General features: G+C 46.4%; 1 protein-coding gene across 3 annotated transcripts in view; it reads left to right on the top strand.

Moving 5' to 3' along the window:
- Positions 1-22,279, top strand: part of mta3 (metastasis associated 1 family, member 3) — a 383,768-nt gene that overhangs the window by 315,089 nt on the left and 46,400 nt on the right. For 2 of the 3 annotated variants that reach the window (XM_085980717.1, XM_085980708.1), the window contains exon 21: positions 16,015-16,042. The exons of the other annotated variant lie outside the window; for it this stretch is intronic. In XM_085980717.1, coding sequence (XP_085836843.1) covers positions 16,015-16,042 — 28 coding nt within the window. The remainder of the gene's footprint in view (positions 1-16,014; positions 16,043-22,279) is intronic. 3 annotated transcript variants of the gene reach the window in all.

Below are 22,279 nucleotides of genomic sequence, written 5' to 3'. Positions count from 1 at the left end.
CAAACAACAAGGGACCCAGCACCGATCCCTGAGGTACCCCACTGGACACAGGCTTCCAGTCACAAAAGCATCCTTCGATCATCACCCTCTGCCTCCTGCCACTCAGCCAGTTTAGGATCCAACGCGCCAAGGCACCCTGGATCCCATGGGCTCTTACCTTCTTGACCAGTCTCCTATGCGGGACTTTGTCAAAAGCTTTACTGAAGTCCATGTAAACCACATCCACAGCATTTCCCTCATCCACCCCCCTAGTCACCCCCTCAAAAAATTCAATCAGATTTGTCAGACATGATTTACCCTTGACAAAGCCATGCTGACTATCCCCGATTAATCCTTGCCTCTCCAAGTGGAGACTAATTTTGTCCCTCAGAATTTTTTCCAATAATTTCCCTACCACAGATGTTAGGCTCACTGGCCTGTAATTCCCTGGTTTATCCCTGCTACCCTTCTTGTATAATGGTACTACATTAGCTGTTCTCCAGTCCTCTGGTACATCCCCTGTGGCCAGAGAGGTTCTGAAAATTTGTGTCAGAGCCCCTGCAATCTCCTTTTTTGCCTCCCACAGCAGCCTGGGATACATCTCATCCGGGCCTGGGGATTTATCCACTTTTTGGCCTGCTAAAACCGCTAGCACCTCCTCCCTCTCGATGCTAATATGTTCAAGTATGTCACAGTCCCCTTGCCCGATTTCTATGTCTGCATCGTCTCTCTCCATAGTGAACACAGATGCAAAAAATTCATTTAAAACCCCGCCTACATCATCTGGCTCTACACACAGATTGCCACTTTGGTCCCTAATGGGCCCTACCCTTTCCCTGGTTATCCTCTTGCCCTTAATATACTTATAAAACATCTTGGAATTTTCCTTTATTTTGCTTGCCAGTGTTATTTCATGGCCCCTCCTCGCCCTCCTAATTTCTTTTTTAAGTATGCCCCTGCACTTTTTATACTCCTCTAGGGCTTCTTCCGTCTTTAGTCTTTTGTAACTGCCAAAAGCCCCCCTTTTATTTCTAATGCATTTTTGTATATCCCTTGTCATCCAAGGTTCCCTTTGCTTGTTGGTCCCACCCTTGACCTTTACAGGAACATGTTGGCGTTGTACTCTCTCTATTTCCCTTCTGAAAGTCTCCCACTGTCTTGATGTGGATTTTCCTATAAGTAGCTGCTCCCAGTCCACTTTGGCCAGATCCTGCCTTATCATATTAAAATCGGCCTTCCCCCAATTTAGAACCCTTATTTCCGGGCCGTCTTTGTCTTTTTCCATGACCACCTTAAATCTCACCGAATTATGGTCACTGTCGCCAAAATGCTCTCCTACTGACACTTCCACCACTTGCCCGGCTACATTCCCTAGAATTAGGTCCAGTATCGCCCCCTCTCTTGTAGGACTTTCTACATGTTGGCTCAAAAAGCTCTCCTGGATGCACTTTAAGAATTCTGCACCCTCTAAACCTTTCACACTCTGACTATCCCAATTAATATTGGGGAAGTTGAAATCCCCCACTATTATTACCCTATTATTTTCGCACTTTTCTGAGATTTGCCTACATATCTGTTCCTCTATCTCCCCCTGACTGTTTGGGGGCCTATAGTACACTCCCAGCAAAGTGCTTGCCCCCTTTTTGTTTTTAAGTTCTACCCATATGGCCTCATTAGAGGAACCCGCTAATATATCATCCCTCCTTACAGCAGTAATTGACTCCTTAATTAATATTGCAACACCCCCTCCCCTTTTACACCCCCCTCTGTCTCGCCTGAAGATTCTATACCCCGGAATATTGAGCTGCCAGTCCTGACCCTCCCTCAACCATGTCTCCGTGATAGCAACAATATCGTACTCCCATGTGTTCAACAACAACTTCAGTTCATCCACCTTATTTGCAAGACTCCTTGCATTAAAATAAATGCCTTCCAGCCCTGCCATATTCCCTTTTGCCTTCGCATATTTGCTCTGCCTTGTTTTTTTCTCTGTATTTGGCTGTAAATCACCCCCTGCTATAGCTCCACTCTGTACCCCACCCCCCTGCCAAGTTAGTTTAAACCCCCCCCAGCAGTGCTAGCAAACCTCCCTGCAAGGATATTGGTTCCCCTCTGGTTCAGGTGTAAACCGTCCGACTTGTACAAGTCCCACCTTTCCCAGAAGCAGACCCAGTGATCCAGGAAACTAAAGCCCTCCCCCCTGCACCATCCCTTTAGCCACGCATTCATCTGTTCTATCTTCCCATTCCTATACTCACTAGCACGTGGCACCGGGAGTAATCCAGAGATTACAACCTTTGAGGTCCTGCTCTTTAATCCTTCACCTAGCTCCCTAAATTCTTGCTGCAGGACCTCATCCCTCTTTTTACCTATGTCGTTGGTACCAATGTGGACCACGACCTCTGGCTGTTCACCCTCCCCCTCCAGAATGCCCTGCAGCCGCTCAGTGATATCCTTGACCCTGGCACCAGGGAGGCAACAAACCATCCTGGATTCACGTCTACAGCCACAGAAATGCCTATCTGTTCCCCTTACTATAGAATCCCCTACCACTATTGCTCTCCCACTCTTTTTCCCCCCTTCCTGGGCAGCAGGAGCACCCCCAGTGCCAGGAAGTTGGCTGCTGCTGCCTTCCCCTGGTGAGTCATCCCCCTCAACAGTATCCAAAGCGGCATACCTGTTTGAGTGGGGAGTGGTCACAGGGGTCTCCTGCACTACCTGCCTGCTTCTATTGCTCCTCCTGGTGGTCACCCATTTCCTATCTTCCTGTGCAGCCCTTCCCTGCGGTATGACCAACTCACTAAACGTGTTATCCATGAACCTCTCAGCATCGTGAATGCTCAACAACCCATCCACCCGCAGCTCCAGCGCCTCAATGCGGTTTGCTAGTAGCTGCAGATGGATGCATCTCTGGCACACGTGGTCATCAGGGGCACCGGCAGTGTCCCTGAATTCCCACATAGAGCAAGAGGAGCATATCACGGGGCTGGGCTCACCTGGCATGACCTTCCCTTTACTTAATTTAAATTAATTTACTATCACCAATTAAAAATATCTCTAAGGTGCTTGTATAGTCTACCAACAGTCCCTGCTACACCAGAAAAGACCCTAGTAACTATAAACTACAGAGTTTAAGTTTAAAAAAGAGAAATACTCACCAACCAATCACTTACCTGCTCCCTGGTGACGTCACACTCTGATTACTTTTTACCTCTCTCCTCTGCTGTTGATTTGGTGTGCCTCGGTCTTCGCGCCGGTTTTTATACCGGGCTCACCTCCTCTCTGCTGCCGCTGCTCCCTGGAACTGGTCGGGCCTCGGTCTTCGCGCCGGTTTTTATACCGGGCTCACCTCCTCTCTGCTGCCGCTGCTCCCTGGAACTGGGAGTACAGCACATTAACATTTCCCCACGCCCTGAACATTTGTTCATAGATTCTCGGGTATTTCCCAGCTATTCCATAGCGGTGCTATCATAGAAACATAGAAGATAGGAGCAGGAGATAGGAGCAGGAGTAGACCATTCGGCCCCTCGAGCCTGCTCCGCCATTCAATGCGATCATGACTGATCATCCAAATTCAGTACCTGGTCCCTGCCTTCTCCCCATACCCCTTGATCCCTTTAGCCTTAAGAAATATATCCAACTCCTTCTTGAATATATTTAATGAACTGGCCTCCACTGCCTTCTGTGGTAGAGAGTTCCACAGGTTCACCACTCTCTGGGTGAAGAAATTCCTCCTCATTTCTGTCCTAAATGGCCTACCCTTTACCCTTAGACTGTGACCCCTGGTTCTGGACTCCCTGACCGTCGGGAACACACTGTCTAGTCCTGTCAGAATTTTATAAGTTTCAATGAGATCACCTCTCATTCTTCTAAACTCCAGCGAGTACAAGCCCAGTCGACCCAATCTCTCCTCATACGTCATTCCTGCCATCCCAGGTATCAGCCTGGTGAATCTTCGCTGAACTCCTTCCATGGCAAGAACATCCTTCCTCAGATAAGACGACCAAAACTGCACACAATACTCAAGATGTGGTCTCACCAAGGCCCTGTACAACTGCAGCAAGACATCCTTGTTCCTGTACTCAAACCCTCTCGCTACAAAGGCCAACATACCATTTGCCTTCTTAACCGCCTGCTGCACCTGCATGCTTACCTTCAGCGACTGGTGGACAAGGACACCCAGGTCTCGTTTCACTTCCCCTTCTCCCAATCTATTGCTATTTAGATAGTAATCTGCCTTCCTGTTTTTGCCACCAAAGTGGATAACCTCGCATTTATCCACGTTATATTGCATCTGCCATGTTTCTGCCCAATCACCCAACATGTCCAAATCATTCTGGAGTTTCTCGACATCCTCCTCACAGCACACGCGCCCACCCAGCTTTGTGTCATCTGCAAATTTGGAGATATTACATCTAGTTCCCTTGTCTAGATCATTAATATATATTGTGAATAGCTGGGGTCCAAGGACCGATCCCTGCGGTACCCCACTAGTCACTGCTTGCCACTCGGAAAAAGACCCGTTTATTCCGACTCTTTGCTTCCTGTCTGCCAACCAGTTCTCTATCCAAGTCAATACCTTGCCCCCAATCCCATGTGCCTTAATTTTACATGCCAATCTCTTATGCGGGACCTTATCGAAGGCCTTCTGAAAGTCCAGATACACCACATCCACTGGTTCTCCCTTATCTATTTTACCAGTTACACCCTCAAAAAATTCCAGTAGATTAGTTAAGCACGATTTACCTTTTGTGAATCCATGTTGACTTTGTCCGATCCTGTCACTGTTTTCCAAGTGCTCTGCTATTACATCTTTTATAATGGACTCTAGCATTTTCCCCACTACCGATGTCAGGCTTACCGGTCTGTAATTCCCCATTTTCTCTCTAGTACCTTTTTTGAATAGTGGGGTAACATTAGCTACCCTCCAATCCATGGGAACTGTTCCAGAGTCCATCGAATGTTGGAAGATGATCAGCAATGCATCTACTATTTCTAGGGCCACCTCCTTAAGTACCCTAGGATGTAGATTATCAGGCCCTGGGGATTTATCGGCCTTCAACCCCATCAATTTCCCTAACACCATTTCACTACAATTACTGATTTCTTTCAGTTCCTCCCTTTCATCAGACCCTACGTTCCCCGGCATCTCTGGGAGGTTATTTGTGTCCTCCTTTGTGAAGACAGAACCAAAATATGTATTTAGTTGGTCTTCCATTTCTTTGTTCCCCATTATAAATTCCCCTGATTCTGACTGCAAGGGACCTACGCTTGACTTCACCAATCTTTTTCTCTTCACATATCTATAAAAGCTTTTACAGTCAGTTTTTATGTTCCGTGCAAGCTTACTCTCATATTCTATTTTCCCCTTCTTAATTAATCCCTTTGTCCTCTTTTGTTGAATGCTAAACTGCTCCCAATCCTCAGGATTATTGCTTTTTCTGGCCAATTTATATGTCCTCTCCTTGGATCTTATGCTATCCCTAATTTCCCTTGTTAGCCACGGTTGAGTCACCTTTTTTGTTTTATTTTTATGCCAAACTGGGATGAACAAATTCTGTAGTTCATCCATGCGGTCTTTGAGTGTTTGCCATTGCCTATCCACCGTCAATCCTTTGAGTGACATTCCCCAATCAATCCTACCCAACTCGCGCCTCAGACCATCGTAGTTTCCTTTATTTAAATTTAGGACCCTAGTCTCTGAGTCAACTACTTCATTCTCCATCTTAATGAAGAATTCAATCATATTATGATCGCTCCGACCCAAGGGGCCTCGTACAACAAGATTGCTAATTAATCCTTTCTCGTTACACAATACCCAGTCTAAGATGGCCTGATATCTGGTTGGTTCCTCGACATATTGGTCCAGGAAACCATCCCGTAAACACTCCAGGGATTCCTCCTCCACAGTATTGTTACTAATTTGGTTAGCCCAATCTATATGTAGATTAAAGTCACCCATGATGACTGTTGTGCCCTTATTGCACGCTTCTTTAATTTCAGTTTTAATGCCATCCCCAACCTCCGCATTACTGTTTGGAGGTCTATATACCACTCCCACTAACGTTTTCTGCCCCTTGGTATTTCTCAATTCTACCCAAACAGATTCCACCTCATCAGAGCTAATATCCTTCATTACAATTGTGTTAATCCCTTCTTTAACCAGTAATGCTACCCCACCTCCCTTTCCTTTTTGCCTATCTTTCCTGAATATCGAATACCCCTGGATGTTGAGTTCCCAGCCTTGGCCATCCTTAAGCCACGTTTCCATAATCCCAACCAAATCATATTCGTTTACCTCTATTTGCACAGCCAATTCATCCACCTTATTACGAATGCTCCTCGCATTAAGACACAAAGGGGGAGAAATTCAGTATCGCCACGTTTGGGGCATTATACTCGAGCAGGCGCGAAATTTAGCGCCCGGCGCAAATTATCGCCACCTACAGCTAAATTGACCTGCTTCGCCCCAGGAGGTGCTTGGAGCGCTAAAACAGGCACTGCACGACTGTCCTAAGGCGCTAAGCCGGAGAAGCGAGGCGCTACCACCGAGGGCGGGCGCAGCACAGGTACGGCCAGTTAGCGATTGCACGCAGACACGCTGGTGCCGGTCAGCTCTTAAAGGGGAGGGTCGATCTTGGATTGCAGCCACACCCTGCACATCGGAGCCCTGATTCTCGGCCTGGACAGACCTGCTGCCACATTCTAACGCCTGGGACCATGGAGAGGGCCAGGGAGCGAGCGCAGCGGTTCAGTGAGGGGGCCCTGCAGGTTCTGGTTGGCGCGGTGGAGCGCAGGTGATCTAGCCTGTTTCCGGACAGTGGCAGGAGGCCGCTGCCCACCGACTATCGCAAAGCTTGGAGGGAGGTGGCTCACAGAGTGACCTCCAGCAGCATGGTGCCTAGGACCCCTGTGCAATGCAGGAAGAAGTTCAGCGACCTCACTCAGGTCGTCAGGGTGAGTACCCTTTTCAGTATCCTCTTCATCCCTGCATGTGCACCTCACTTTATGGCCAAAGGGTCCTGAAAGCCCCAATGCCCAGCCCTCATCCAACACCTATGGGCCTTTCATGAAACTCACACGCACATTCAGCACTTTACACACAGTAAGAGCTATTCGACCATGGGAGGCAGCGCAGCCAAGATCCGGACTTCACACTGTAAGGGCTATTCCACCATGGGAGGCTGTGCAGCCAAGCTCAGGGCTTCACACTGTACTCAGAGCCCATCCTTTCTCTTGCAGTGCAAGCTGGCCCATAACAAGAGGCAGCAGCAACGGACCGGGGGAGGCCGGCCTCACCTTCAAGACCTCGGCGATCTGGAGCAGCGAGTCCAGCGCATTATGGCAGGCCGGATGATTGTCCCCGTCGCCACTGGAGATGCCGACCCCGTTCTGGACAGCAATGGTAAGGTCATCACCTTTTTGACCTCTCGCCTTCCACTTGTGCCTCACACCAGCATCCTTTGCCACTATCGAACCAATACAGTGCATTGCAGCACTCATGCCTCCCTCGCTGCTGCCCTGTCCTCACACTAAAGCAACTCTTGTACCTCCCTGCTTTCAGATGCTGATTCGCCAGGTGAGGAGGCGGGCCCTCAAGCTGCCACTGTGAGTGATTCTGAAGGTGAGGAGGAAGAGGAAGCCGGACCATCAGTGTCACCCTGAGCCGAGGCAGCCCATGGCCATAATGGGGACACGTCTTCCCTGGAGGGGAGCAGGGGGGGAAGGGTCTGAGGAGGGTGAAGCTGCAGCAACGCGGGGGGTGGTAAAGAAGCTCGGCGGCCTTCTCCCCGGAGGGAGAGTCTGGCCTCCAGTCCTGCTACAGTGAGCGCAGAAGAGGTGCGGCTCCTCGCTGAAATGGGCGCCCAGGCGGAGCACAGGCACACTGAGCTCATGGCTGCAGTGGCAAGGATGCCCGAATCCATTGAGTCATTGGCAAGGAGTGTCCAGGACTTCGGCGCAGCACAGGCAAGGAGTCTGCAGGACTTCGGTGCAGCACAGGCAAGGAGCCTGCAGGACTTCGGTGCAGCACTGGCAAGGAGTCTGCAGGAGTTCGGTACAGCACAGGTGGCTTCCACGTAACTGATTAGTGGCGCAATGCAGTCAGTGGCTGGTCTGATGCAGACGCAGATTGAGGCCACACGAGCACTGACTGCTGCCACCCTCGCTGGATCGGGCACGAATCGCCAGGGCCCTCGCCGCGCCGCAGCAGGCCAGCAGTCTGTGCTTCAGCAAATTGCTCCGCATGCTGCAGTGCTGCCCCGTGGGAGTGCCAATGTGTCGTCCGACCAGGGAATGCCTGTCCTCTGTCAGGATGGCAGCATTCCTGCTGCCAACACTGTCACTTCTCCACTGCAGCTGCCACCACCCGTAGGACAGACTGCTGCCGCCCATACCGAGTTGGAGCAGTCAGCAGCCAGGCCCTCCAGGCCCAGAGCTGGTCCAGGCCGTCCCTCAAGGGCATCTGCCGACTCAGTTTCTGACACTCAGCAGCCTTCCCCCAGCCCTGCTGCAGCCACTGGGGTCCCATTGCGGAGGAGCTGCAGGGTGGGAAGGGGCCAATCTCGCAAGCGAAGCAGATCACCCTCGAAGGGCAAAAAGTAGGAGGTGTGGCAAAATGCTGTTAATTTTTTTAGTGAAGGCCGAGGATCATGGTCATTTTTTGTTTACTCTTTTGTTCATTGTCTCCAGGTTGTGAGAGCCAGTTATGTGTCTGACTGCTTTTTTTGGGGTTTCTCTCTATTACTTTGTCATGCGGGAAGGGCACACAGTTTGTTAAATAAATAAGTGTCTTTATTCAGATTGTGCATGTTTGCTCTTTGAACTATTTGTTGCCTTGACCGGCTCAGGGGTTGCGGAATGGTTCCATTCATGTTCTTTCAATGGCACAAGCCATTCCCTCAGAGGGGGCCTAGAACCAACTTGCAATAAGCTGCTGATGGACAGCCCTTGCACTTTGTGCCTCCCTCCCGTCCTGGTGCTGCTCCTCCTCCTCCTCTGCTGGTGCTCCAATGTCTGGTGGCAGTGGCTGAGTCCTGAGGATTGCCAGGTTATGCAGCATGTAGCACACTACAACGAAATGGGAGACTCGCTCAGGTGAGTACTGAAGGGCTCCCCGGAATGGTCCAGACAGCGGAACCGTTGCTTTAGCACGCCGATCGTGTGCTCAATGATGTTCCTGGTCACTTGATGGCTCTCATTTTATCGTTCTTCAGCAGGGGTGCTGGGCGCACGGAGCGGGGTCATCAGCCAGGTGCACAAAGGATAGCCCTTGTCCCCGAGAAGCCAACCTCCTGGGTGAGCCGGGGCTTCGAAAAGGTCTGCCACAGAAGTCTGGCGCAGGATGAAGGCGTTGTGGCTGCTGCCTGGAAAGCGGGCATTGACAGCTAGTATCAGCTGTCTGTGGTCACACACCAACTGGACGTTCAACGAATGGAACCCCTTCCGGTTGCGGTAATCCTCGGCATTCTCTTGCGGCGCCCGCAAAGCCACATGCGTGCAGTCAATGGCGCCCTGGACCATGGGGCAGCCCGTTATTCTTGCAAAACCCATTGCACGCCCTTGCTGCTTGTCCAGGGTCATGGGGAAGGAAATGTACTGACGTCTCCTTTTGAAGAGGGCATTCGTGACTTGGCGGATGCAGCAATGCACCGCGAACTGGGAGACATTGGCAATGTCCCCAGTAGCGGATTGGAAGGAGCCGGTGGCATAGAAGTTGAGAGCCACTGTCACCTTCACTGCCACCGACAGAGACGTCCTGCTCCTCAGTTGAGGCTGCAAATCTGGCTGAAGCAGGTGGCAGAGCTCAGTGACCACCTCCCTGTTGAATCGAAGCCTCCGAAAACACTGCTCCTCAGACATGTTGAGGTAGGAGAACTGTTGGCGGAATACCCTGGGAGGGTAAGGCCTCCTGTGCCGACCCCTGTTGGCCCTCCTCCGTCTGGCCATGATTGGCACTCTCTCTTGGCGTCTCTGAGCCCTCTCAATGCAATGGAGAAACCCAACGTTCCCACCCATTGTAGCCCCCATAGTATGTGGCCACTCAAGGTTATGCCAATGAAAAATCAAACCAACTACAAAGTTCTGGGCCGAAGCCAGAAGTACCTCTGTGAGCGCTGACTCAATGCAGAAAGCTCTCTCCCTTTGTCTCTCTGCAAATCTCTCTCTCACAGAAGGAGTGGTCCAAAAATGGCAGCCAGGAAGAGCCCCCTTTAAATAGCGCCCCCCCCAGCCCCACAGCGACTGGGAACCATTCCAGTCAACCAGTCGCTGGGAGCGCCAGGCGGAAAGGAGGGGAGCGCCACTGAAGTTCCGGTTCGGAGCGCCCCAAGGGCGTTGCACCATGAAATGACGTCAGGATCTGCGCGCGCAGCTGAGCGGGCGTTGCGGTTTTGCGCCGCCGCTAAATGTCCGCTCAATTTCGTGAGAGGCGCAGGTCTCACCGCGCCCGGGCGCTAGCCGCTTCGCGCCCCATTTATCACCCTCTTAAGGCGCTAACGGGTGGCGCTAACAACTGAATTTCTCCCCCAAAGCCTTCAGGCTTATTTTTTTAACGCTCTTAGACCTATTAGAATTATTATTTACTGTGGCCATGTTTGATTTAAACCGTTGATTTCTCTGACTGCCACTTTTGTTTTTCTCCTTCCTTTCTTTTGCTTTTATCCGTGTTTCCCTTTCCTCTGTCCCCCTGCTCAGGTTCCCAACCCCCTGCCATCTTAGTTTAAACCCTCCCCCAGAGCACTAGCAAACACTCCCCCTAGGACATCGGTTCCAGCCCTGCCCAGGTGCAAACCGTCCGGTTTGAACTGGTCCCACCTCCCCCAGAACCGGTTCCAATGTCACAGGAACTTGAATCCCTCCTCGTTGCACCATCTGAAATATCCTTCTATTTCTACTCTGACTAGCACGTGGCACTGGTAGCAATCCTGAGATTACTACCTTTGAGGTCCTATTTTTTAATTTACCTCCTAACTCCCTATATTCAGCTTTAAGGACCTCATCCTGGTTTTTACCTATATCGTTGGTACCTATATGCACCACAACAACTGGCTGTCATCTTCCACCATTTATATGTAAACTATCTCAGTCTAATGCTAGAAAAAGGTCATTTTTTTAAAGAACCATGAATCATTTCACAAGATTAAACTTAATAATAGAAAAAAATATACATAAAGGTGGTGAACAGGATACTTCAATCTTTAATGAATCCTAGATCAGAAATGATTACTGAACAAAGTTATTGAAATATGTGAATTTATTTTATATCTGGCAATAGCCAAACATAATTCAGCCAACTATTTCCTCAATACTGGACTGAATGTAAGCCAGTTTTTCATCCGCTTGCAAATTTAATTTTGATTATTTGGCAAAATGTCTATGTACGCAGGGTAATAATGACAGGTCTTTTTATGATCAGGTACATTTCTTAAGTTGTTTCTGATATTTGTCAGGCCATCTAAGGTGAAAGTGTGAAACAAGAACTTGTTTATATAAACTGTAGAGTGGACATCAGTAGCTCAGGATAAGACTATCTGGAAATTATCATCCTGTACTCTGAGTGAGTGTTTTTAATCATATCCTTTAAGCCAGGTGTGTCCAAACATTTCATCTTCTGATTGGGTGCATACCATGGCGCCTCAGGGGCTATGTATAAAGTCTAACTCTATGCTCCCATTCATTTATGGGTAAATATATTATACATTCTAATACAAATATCTAGGTGTTCTAATTTAGGATTTATCCACCAATGAGGCAACTGTGCTAAAACCAGCACTTTTCAAACTTCCGGGTCCACAAAATTCAAATAGGAGACTCCCAACAAATTAAAAATATAAGTACAAATAGTACCGAGCTGCTTGGGCTGGTACTGCTGGAGTTCCACCACATGTGAGCCTAGATGCATAGCTTAGAAATCCCTGCTTTAATCTATATACTTAAGAGATTTGCATTGGCACATACCCGCCACATCACATCTTTCAAATACTTCACATCTGAAAGTCTCTCACCTGAGACGTTACATATCCACACGGCAGAAATTGCCTGAAATGCAGACTTAGCTGTTAAATCACCAATCAAATACATGATTGACTAATTGACTACACAGGGACAAATCATTAGCTGTTCACTTCAGTCAGTAGCTACCAATGATGAATAAGTAACCAACAGAAAGCTGAGCAAAATCACTCCTTTTTTTAATATATTCCTGAACTGGGAAGCAACAAGAAGCAATCAAATCACTAAAATAATTTTGTGAAGTTGATTTGAGCTGCCATGTTGAATTGTTTTACTTAACCTGAAAATTTACCAGCTTAAACATTATGTGGTGTTTTCTTGGGGAACCCAGCATTCTCCTCCTGGCATAAGCAAATTGCACCAAACTTTCTGGTCTACGGAGCAAGTGCTAATGGAATGGGTGCCCATTAATCCTATGCTGATTAGGTGCCATCTTCCTTACCCTGCATACTCTGACAGGGTCAACATTGGAGGGCACTGACGGCATGATTCTGGCCCAAGGAATTTCAGGACCAGTGTCTGTTCAGACAAGTTTCGGGATTTTGCTTTCAAGTTTAACTAATGATGCATTGGAAACTTTTTCAGTGTAGCTTTTTGCCTACTGGGCGATTTCTAGGCGACTTTGCTTTTTACTAGCAGCTAAGTTTGTGGCGGATATATATATATATGTATATTGCTGACAATTTACAGAACGTGATTATTAAGAAAATGACTACTGTGATAACACCAGGCTTCTTTGATAATATAAAGAAAGAAAATGAAGACTTGCATTTATCTAGCACCTTTCACGATCTCAGGATGACCCAAAGCGCTTTACAGCCATTAAAGTACTTTTGAAGTGTAGAACACTGTTGCAATGTAGGGAAACGTGGCAGCCAATTTGCGCAGAGCAAGCTCCCACAAATAGCAATGAAATAAATGACCAGAGAGTCAGTTTTTCGTGCTGTTTGTTGAGGAATAAACATTGTCCAGGACACTGGGCGAACTCCCCTGCTCTTCTTTGAATGATGCCATGGGATCTTTTATGTGCACTTGAGAGGGCAGATGATTTAACCTTTCATCCGAAAAACAGCATTTCAGTCAGTACTGCATTGAAGTGTCAGCTTGGATTATGTGCTCAAGTCTCTGCAGTAAGACTTGAAACCACAACCTTTTGATTCAGAGGCAAGAGTGCTACCACTGAGATAATGTATAATGCACGTTTTATAATTTAATCGTCCCAACATTATAAAACAGCATATCCTCCACTTTACTAAGAGTTTAACTGGTACTTTCTTAATTACTGAAGATTAAGATCTTCACTTGTATATGTACAGAGCTTAACGAGAAAGGGTTAATTAATAACCTTGTAGTAAAGGGGCCCTTAGGGAAGAGTGACCATAATATGTTAGAATTTTATATTAAGTTTGAAAGTGATTTAGTTAAATCCGAAACTAGGGTCTTAAATCTAAACAAAGCAAACTACGTAGGTATGAGGGGCAAGTTGGCTAAGGTAGATTGGGAAACTACATTAAAAGGTATGACGGTAGACAAGCATTGGCTGGCATTTAAAGAATTAATACATAATTTACAACAAATATACATTCCTTTAAGGCACAAAAACCCCACAGGAAAAGTGGTCTAACCATGGCTAACAAGAGAAGTTAAAGATAGTATTACATCAAAGGAAGAGGCTTATAATGTTGCCAAAAAGAGTAGTAAGTCATACCGCCTCTGGTTCTTTTGCCAACTACCTTAAATCTTTGTCCTCTGATTACCAGCTCTTTTGCCACTGGAAGCAGTTTCTCTATTTATTCTATCAAAATGCTTCATAATTCTGAACACCTTTATTAAATCTTCCCTTAACCTTCTCTGCTGTAAGGAGAACAACACCAGCTTCTCTAGTCTTTCCACTTAACTGAAGTCCCAGATCCCTGGGACCATTCGAGTAAATCTCCTCTGTACCCTCACAAAGGCCTTGACATCCTTCCTAAAATGCGGTGTCAAGAATTGGCCACAATATTCCAGCTGGGACCTAACCAGTGATTTATAAAAGTTTGGCATAACTTCCTTGCTTTTGTACTCTATGCCTCTGGTTATAAAGCCAAGGAACCCGTATGTTTTTTAACAGCTTTCTCAATTTGTCCTGCCACGTTCAAAGATTTGTCTACATGCACCCCCAAGTCGCTCTGTTCCTGCACTCCCGTTAAAATTGTACCATTTAGTTTATATTGCCTCTCCTCATTCTTCCTACCAAAATGCATCACTTCACACTTCTCTGCTTTAAATTGCATCCACCATGTGTCTGCCCATTTCACTAGTCTGTCTATGTCCTCCTGAAGTCTGTTACTATCCTTCTCACTAACACATTTCTGAGTTTCGTGTCATCTGCAAATTTTGAAATTATGCCCTGTATACCCAAGTCCAGGTCATCAATATATATCAAAAAGAGCAGTGGTCCTAATACCGACCCCTGGGAGACACCACTGGATACTTCCCTCCAGTCTGAAAAACAGCCATTCTATCTCTTAGCCAATTTCATATCCATGCTGCCACTGCCTCTTTAATCCCATAGGCTTCGATTTTGCTAATAAATCTATTATGTGGTATTTTAACAAACACCTTTTGCAAGTCCAATATACAACATCAACCGCACAACCTTCATCAACCCTCTGTTACTTTATCAAAGAAAGAAAGACTTGCATTTATATAGCGCCTTTCACAACCGCCGGATGTCTCAAAGCGCTTTACAACCAATGAAGTACTTTTGAAGTGGAGTCACTGTTGTAATGAGGGAAACGCGGCAGCCAATTTGCGCACAGCAAGGTCCCACAAACAGCAATGTGATAATAACCAGATAGTCTGATTTTTTATGTTGGTTGAGGGATAAATATTGGCCAGGACACCGGGGAGAACTTCCCTGCTCCTCTTCAAAATAGTGCCATGGGATCTTTTACGTCCACCTGAGAGAGCAGACGGGACCTCGGTTTAACGTCTCATCCGAAAGACAGCACCTCCGACAGTGCAGCACTCCCTCAGTACTGCACTGGAGTGTCAGCCTAGCTTTTTTATGTGCGCAAGTCCCTGGAGTGGGACTTGAACCCACAACCTTCTGACTCAGAGGTGAGTGTGCTACCCACTGAGCCACAGCTGACAGCAGAATTCAGTCAAGTTAGTCAAACACAATTTTCCTTTAACAAATCCATGCTGGCTGTCATTTATTAACCCATATGTTTCCAAGTGACAATTAATTTTATCTTGGATTATAGTCTCTAAAAGTTTCCCCACCACCGACGTTAGGCTGACTGGCCTGTGGTTGCCGGGTTTATCCGTCTCCACCTTTTTGGACAGGGATGTAACATTTGCAATTGGAGGATTGTGGCCAGAGCCTCCGCTATCTCTGCTCTTACTTGCCTCAGCAAACTAGGATGCAACCCACCCGGACCGGGTGACTTTTCTACTTTGTGTGCTGTCAACCTTTTGAGTTCCTCCTTGTTACCAATTTTTATCCTATCTAATTTGTCTACTACCTCCTCTTTTACTGTGACATTGGCAGTATCCTCTGCTTTAGTGAAGACAGATGGAAAGTACTCATTTAGTGCCTCAGCCGTGCCCGCTGCCTCCACAAGAAGATCTCCTTTTTAGGTCCCTAATCAGTCCCACCCTTCCTTTGAGTACTCTTTCACTATTTTTATGTTTAGAAAAGACTTTTGTGTTCCCTTTTATGTTACCCGTTAATCTATTCTCATAAATATCTTATAAAATAAGACCAAATATGCTTTTTAAAACTGTTCAAAAGTTGATCAAAATTGGAAATTACATAATTTAATAATGTTGGAGTGATAAGAGAATGTATCAGAGATGTCCTAAAATGTTGATTAATCAGAAAGAGATAACTGGGAATACAGTGGACTACAACTCTAGTCAAAAGAGTATTGATCAGTAACATATCTGACACACTTTCTCTTGATGGGCCAGCAAGTTAAGAAAAAATGCCTGTGTGCAGAACTACTGTTAAATGACTGAATGCTTGTTTCATTTCAGTGCTGAAGCAATTGAACACCTTTCCGCAGTAAGTATAGCTCTTCCCACGACTTAATCGACTTAATCGTCACTTGAAAGCCGTTCACAGCCAGAGCCATAAATGGGGCTGTTCATCATGACATAAAGGATGGAATGTTAGCAATTAGAACCGCATGTTAATTTATGTTGCACAATGAAAATTCAGTGATTTTTTTCCCCAATATGAATTGCTTCATTTTAGTGACATTTAGAAAGTTATACCAGTGATTTTCCAATCTTAACAATGCTCCGTTAAAGCTGACAGTTTTTAAATTGCTTTTAAATTCACGGTTTATTGATGTCCAGAATTTATTCTAAATGGCGTTTTTTGTTTTAAAAAGAAAACACACAATTCATTGTCTGCTGTGAATATCCTTCCCACTGTAATTCTGACTTGAGCTGTTTATGTAGATCTTGTAGATCAGGATGCTATAACAATTCAAAACCATTCACACTTCATGTATTTTGCCTGTAAAAACAGGATCTGAGAGCCTTGTCATGAGGGTTTTATAGTAGCATACAGCAGGACATTACACCTCACCTATTTTGCCATTTTAGTTGCGGAGTAACCTAGCACTGAGTACATCTGTAAGGACATTTTCACACAACTATTTTCAATTTTGCAATCCGATTAGAATTGAGACTTTTGCTTTTGGTTGAAACAATAACCTTAGAAAATGTGATCCATTTTACAGAGTGTTACATCACCGTATCAGTCTCCAAAAGCTAATGCATCTAATCTCACTGTCTTGTTTGCTCCACCAGACCCTTCAGTATTTCTCTTTTTCAAGTAACTGTCTAATTTTTTTTTTGGAAGTTATGGACTACCTTCATAACTGTAACCCCTCCTACCTGTTAACATTGCACCTTTTCCATTGCTTTTATATCCTTTCTATAATGGGGTACATGCAACCACATGCAACCCCTGCAGCCTAACGACAGCCTAACGATTTCTCTCCACAGATGTTGCCTGACCTGCTGAGTTTTTCCAGCATTTTCTGTTGTTATTTCGGATTTCCAACATCTGCAGTATTTTGCTATCAGCCTAACGACAGCATTGGACAAGCTCAGTATTATCGCCTTACTTTTGTATCCTATGCTTCTAAATACAAGAGGAATTATTCTATTTGCATTTTTTCTAGCTTTATCTACTTGCACTTCCACTTTTAATAACTTGTGTATTTGCACACAAAAGTCCTCTGCTTCTCCCCTCTATTTAAATCTTACCATTTAAGTTGTATTTCCTTTCCCTATTCATACTTTCAAAATTCTGTCTAAACCTGATCATTTTGCTACTTTTTGGCTATTTTCAACCATCTGTAGGGAGTTATACAGGGCCTTGGTGAGACCTGGAGTACTGTGTGCAGTTTTGGTCTCCTTACCTAAGAAAGGATATACTTGCCATAGAGGGAGTGCAGCGAAGGTTCACCAGACTGATTCCTGGGATGGCAGGACTGTCGTATGAGGAGAGATTGGGTCGACTAGGCCTGTATTCTCAAGAGTTTAGAAGAATGAGAGGGGATCTCATTGAAACGTATAAAATTCTGACAGGGCTAGACAGACTGGAAGCAGGGAGGATGTTTCCCCTGGTTGGGGGCTCTAGAATGAGGGGTCACAGTCTCAGGATACGGGGTAGGACATTTAGGACTGAGATGAAGAGAAATTTCTTCATTCAGAGGGTGGTGAACCTGTGGAATTCTTTACCACAGAAGGCTGTGGAGGACAAGTCACTGAATATACAGGAAACTCTTTTTTATCCGGCACCGACAGGACCGGCGTGCTGCCGGTTGATCAAAAAGTCCGGATTACAGAGAGGTATACTTACTAACGTACGAGAGCCCCGTACACGGCCACAGATCCAGGCATCCCTGTTGCATGGCAACAGGTGCAGGAACCCCGGTTACACGGCCACAGATCCAGGAACCCTGATTACATGGCCACTAATATGAAGTAAAACTTAGCTGAACCTGAATTTTGCTGGTTAAGAGAGATTTCCGGTTATTTAGGTGCCGGTAAAAAGAGAGTTTCCTGTATTTAAGAAGGAGATAGATAAGATTTCTAGACACAAAAGGCATTAAGGCATATGGGGAGAAAGCGGGAATATGGTATTGAGATAGAGGATCAGCCATGATCATATTGAATGGTAGAGCAGGCTCGAGGGGCCAAATGGCCTACTCCTGCTCCTATTTTTCTATGTTTCTCTCTGTCCTAAATCTTCTGAGTCTATATATCTCTCCTATGTGCAGCGACTTTGAATGGTTTATTATGTTAATACAAATACACATTGTTGATGGCCCAGTATCACAGTATGCACTGAGGTTTGAAAATTACCTTGGTAATCAAGTATATCTTCTACCTACTTGATAGTGAATTGAGAGAGGAAGGTCACCCACCTGAGGGAAGGTACATCAGTTATTATTCTTAAAGAACTTAGTTTGACACCCACATTTTCTAGTACCTATTAAATCCGTGAATCTTAAGGTATGGTGTTCTTCAATAAATAAACGGAGACTGCAGATCAACAATCAACAGGTGTTTACTGGATGAGGGTAGTCTAAAAACTAACAGTACAGATGCCTGCTCAGGGCTTATATACAGGTGTGGCCACTGCCGGTACAACAGTATACAGGAGCTGTAAACGTAGCTCTCTCTCAAAGGTACATACACTACAATTCCTCCCCTTTCAGATTAACAGTACCATAACATTCAAATAACAGTTTACACTTTTAACATGCACATTAACTGAAATAGTCCATTTATAGATTCAGTCTTTGGGGCGGCTTCCTGATCCTTTCTGGATAGCGCCTTTCCTGAGTATCTTGTTCTTGGTGCGGAGGCGATTCTGGCCCCCTGTCATCGGTTAGTTCATCAGTTTCCGATGCTACTGTTTCTGGGGTAGATGCTACCAGTATGTCGGGTTCATCACCAGGTACGTGAGACATGGGGTTGACTCGTTCCTGTGACGCTAGGATCTGGTCGACATGGCGTCTCACAATGTTCTCCCCGACATCCACTGTGTACATTAGTGGCCCCTGCCGTGTGCATATCGTTCCGGGTTGCCATTTCTCTGTTCGGTAGTCGCGGGCCAAGACTGGTTGTCCTACATTGAAGCTCCTTGTCGGCTTCTCATTGATGTGCTGGAATTGCTTATTCTCAACATTTCTTCGCACATTTGGTCTGAGCAAATCCAGACGAGACCTCAACCTTCGGTTAAAGAACATCATGGCCGGGGTCTTGTTGGTGACTGCATGTGTCGCATTTCTGTAGGCTAACAGGAAATTGTCCACCTTATGCTGCAGTGGAATTTTATCATCGCACATGGCCCTTATCGCCTTTTTAAAGGTTTGTACGAACCTCTCAGCCAATCCATTTGTGGCTGGATGATACGGGGCGGATGTGTAATGCCTTACCCCATTCCTTCTCATAAATTTCCGAAACTCTTTGGACACAAACTGTGGTCCGTTATCAGAGCAAATCTGCTCTGGCAAGCCGTTCCTGGATAATATGGTCCGTAGGACTGCAATCGTTTTCTCCGTAGTGGTGGAGGACATTTTGATCACCTCAGGCCATTTCGAGTGCGCATCCACTGCTATTAAGAACATTGAGTCCATGAATGGACCAGCAAAATCAATATGCACCCGTTGCCATGGAGAGGAGGGCCACTCCCATGGGTGTAGAGGGGCATGTGGTGGTGCATTTAGGACCTTCTGGCATCCTGAGCAGCTCTTTGTTAAGCCCTCAATTTGTTGATCGACTCCCGGCCACCACACATAAGCCCTAGCAAGGCTTTTCATTTTCACCCCTCCCAGATGGCCTTCGTGAAGCTCATTGAGCACTCTCTCCCTTAACTTGGGTGGAATTACCACTCGGGATCCACACATCACTGTCCCCTGGCATACTGACAGCTGTTCTCTTCTGGATGAGAATGCTGGCAACAGTGAGTCGCCATGTGTTGGCCATCCCTTCACCGTCAAATCATATACCCGAGACAGTGTCGGATCATTTCGGGTCTCCTCTATACCCGCGTTAGTTACTGGCAAGCGTTCAATTATCGACGACTAAAATATTTCGACAGGGTCCACTGCTGGTGCTTCCTCCGCAGTAGGCAGTGGCAGGCGTGATAGCCCATCAGCATTTCCATGCTGTTTCGTGCCCTTATACTCTATTTCATATTGGTTCGCCCCTAGAAAAAGGGACCATCTTTGTAGCCGTTGCGCAGTCATCACCGGAACGCCCTTCTTTGGATTAAAGATGGAGACAAGTGGTTGGTGGTCAGTCAGCAAGGTGAACTTCTGCCCGTGCAGATAGTGGTTCAACTTTTTCACCAACACCTCTTTTGATGTGATCAATTCTTTGCACTTCTGGAAAGCTCGTTTACATTCGTCATTCCACTTCCATGGTACCCCCGTCTGCAGTAGGGTGTTCAGTGGGTGTAATACTGTCGACAAATTTGGTAAGAGCTTATGGTAGTAGTTCACCAGCCCGAGGAACGACCTCAGTTGTGACACATTTTCCGGTGCTGGAGCCTTGACTACTGCCTCAATCTTTTCAGGGGACTTATGTAACCCCTCTTCATCAATAACGTGGCCACAATACAAGATCTGCTTCTGGAAAAACTCGCATTTGTGGCGATTAGCTCGGAGCCCATATCCCTTCAATCTAGTGAGCACCTGCTCCAGGTTGGCGAGGTGATCACTGTCATTTTCGCCCGTGACCAGGATGTCGTCCAAATAACACTGGGTCCCTGGAATTCCTTCCAGGACTTGATCCATTGCCCTTTGCCAAATAGCCGGAGCCGATGCTACCCCGAACACCAGCCGGTTGTATTGGTAGAGACCTTTGTGAGTGTTGATCGTGAGGTATTGTTTCGAGGCTTCTTCTACCTCCATTTGCAGGTACGCCTGGGCCAGATCAATCTTAGTGAAGCGTTTTCCTCTAGATAGCGAGGCGAAAATATCTTCAATCCGCGGAAGCGGATATTGTACCGTGTGAAGGAATGGGTTCACTGTCACCTTAAAGTCCCCACAGATGCGAACCTTCTTTGATTCCCCAGGCGTATTACTCAACGACCTCTTCATTACAGGAACAATGGGTGTAGCCCACTCGCTCCAGTCCACTTTGGACAGTACTCCTGAATGTTCCAAACCTTCCAGCTCTGTTTCGACGGCTGGGCGGATTGCATAAGGCACCGGTCTGGCCTTAAAAAACTTTGGGCTCGCATTTTCCTCTATTTTAATCATCACTGTTATGCCTTTCAGTGTTCCGAGTCCCTCCTGGAACACTTCTTGTGCGTCAGTTAGCATTTTTGACAGTCGTCCAGGTGTGACGTCATCATCCTTTTTGGCCTCTACCGTCAGTGCCTGTATGGAATGCCAATCTAATTGTATCTTCCGGATCCATTCACGTCCTAGTAGTGGTGGTCCTCCATCTGGCAATACATATAGGTCCATTTTTGGTATTTCCTGGCCGTTGTATATCACGTTCACCCTTATTTTTCCTTTGGGGTAGACTTTTTGCCCCGTGTACGTCTTCAAGACAATCTATGTAGCTCTCAAGGGTATATGTGAGAATAGCCGCTTGTAGTCCCTTCGGTTTATGACTGTTAGGGCTGATCCTGTGTCCAATTCCATTTTCACTTGGACTCCGTCTATCTTGAGCGTGACCCAGATAGTCTGGTGATCCTCCATTTTGATTAGATTATGTAGTTTCAGACAACCCAGCTCCTTGCTTCCGGAGTCTGTATCACTTTTCTGTTCGTCTGAACTACTCTCCGTCACCTTATGTACCTTTTTGTACTTCTCCTATGGAGATTTCTTGCTGCTGGTTTTCTTCCCCGACCTGCAGACTCTTGCTATGTGTCCTGCTTTTCCACACTGTCTGCACACTTGGTCCTTGAACCAACAATCCTTCTGGTCGTGTGTTGTTCTGCCGCAGCGATAACACTTCCCTGCTCCATATGACATTTCATTGGTGCCATATTCTTGCGGTCTCCGTTGTATCTCTGCAGCGCCCCGTGCGGCTGCTTCGTGTGATACTGCCATGCTGAACGCCTTGTCCAGCGTAAGATCCTTTTCTGATAGAAGCCGTTTCTGGGTTCCTTCACTTTGAAGCCCACACACAAACTTGTCCCTTAACGTATCTGCTAGTCCCATTCCAAACTGGCAGTGTTTCGAAAGCTTGCGCAGTTCCGTTAAATACTCAGCATTACTTTCATCTTTATGCTGGTTCCTTTTGTGAAACTTAAATC

The sequence above is a fragment of the Somniosus microcephalus genome, chromosome 3, assembly GCF_052327205.1.
Source record: "Somniosus microcephalus isolate GS21.2 chromosome 3, FLI_Smic_1.0, whole genome shotgun sequence".
NCBI classification, from domain to species: Eukaryota; Metazoa; Chordata; class Chondrichthyes; order Squaliformes; family Somniosidae; genus Somniosus; species Somniosus microcephalus.
The sequence above is the reverse complement of the archived record's forward strand: the minus strand, read 5'-3'. Positions and strand labels throughout refer to the sequence as shown.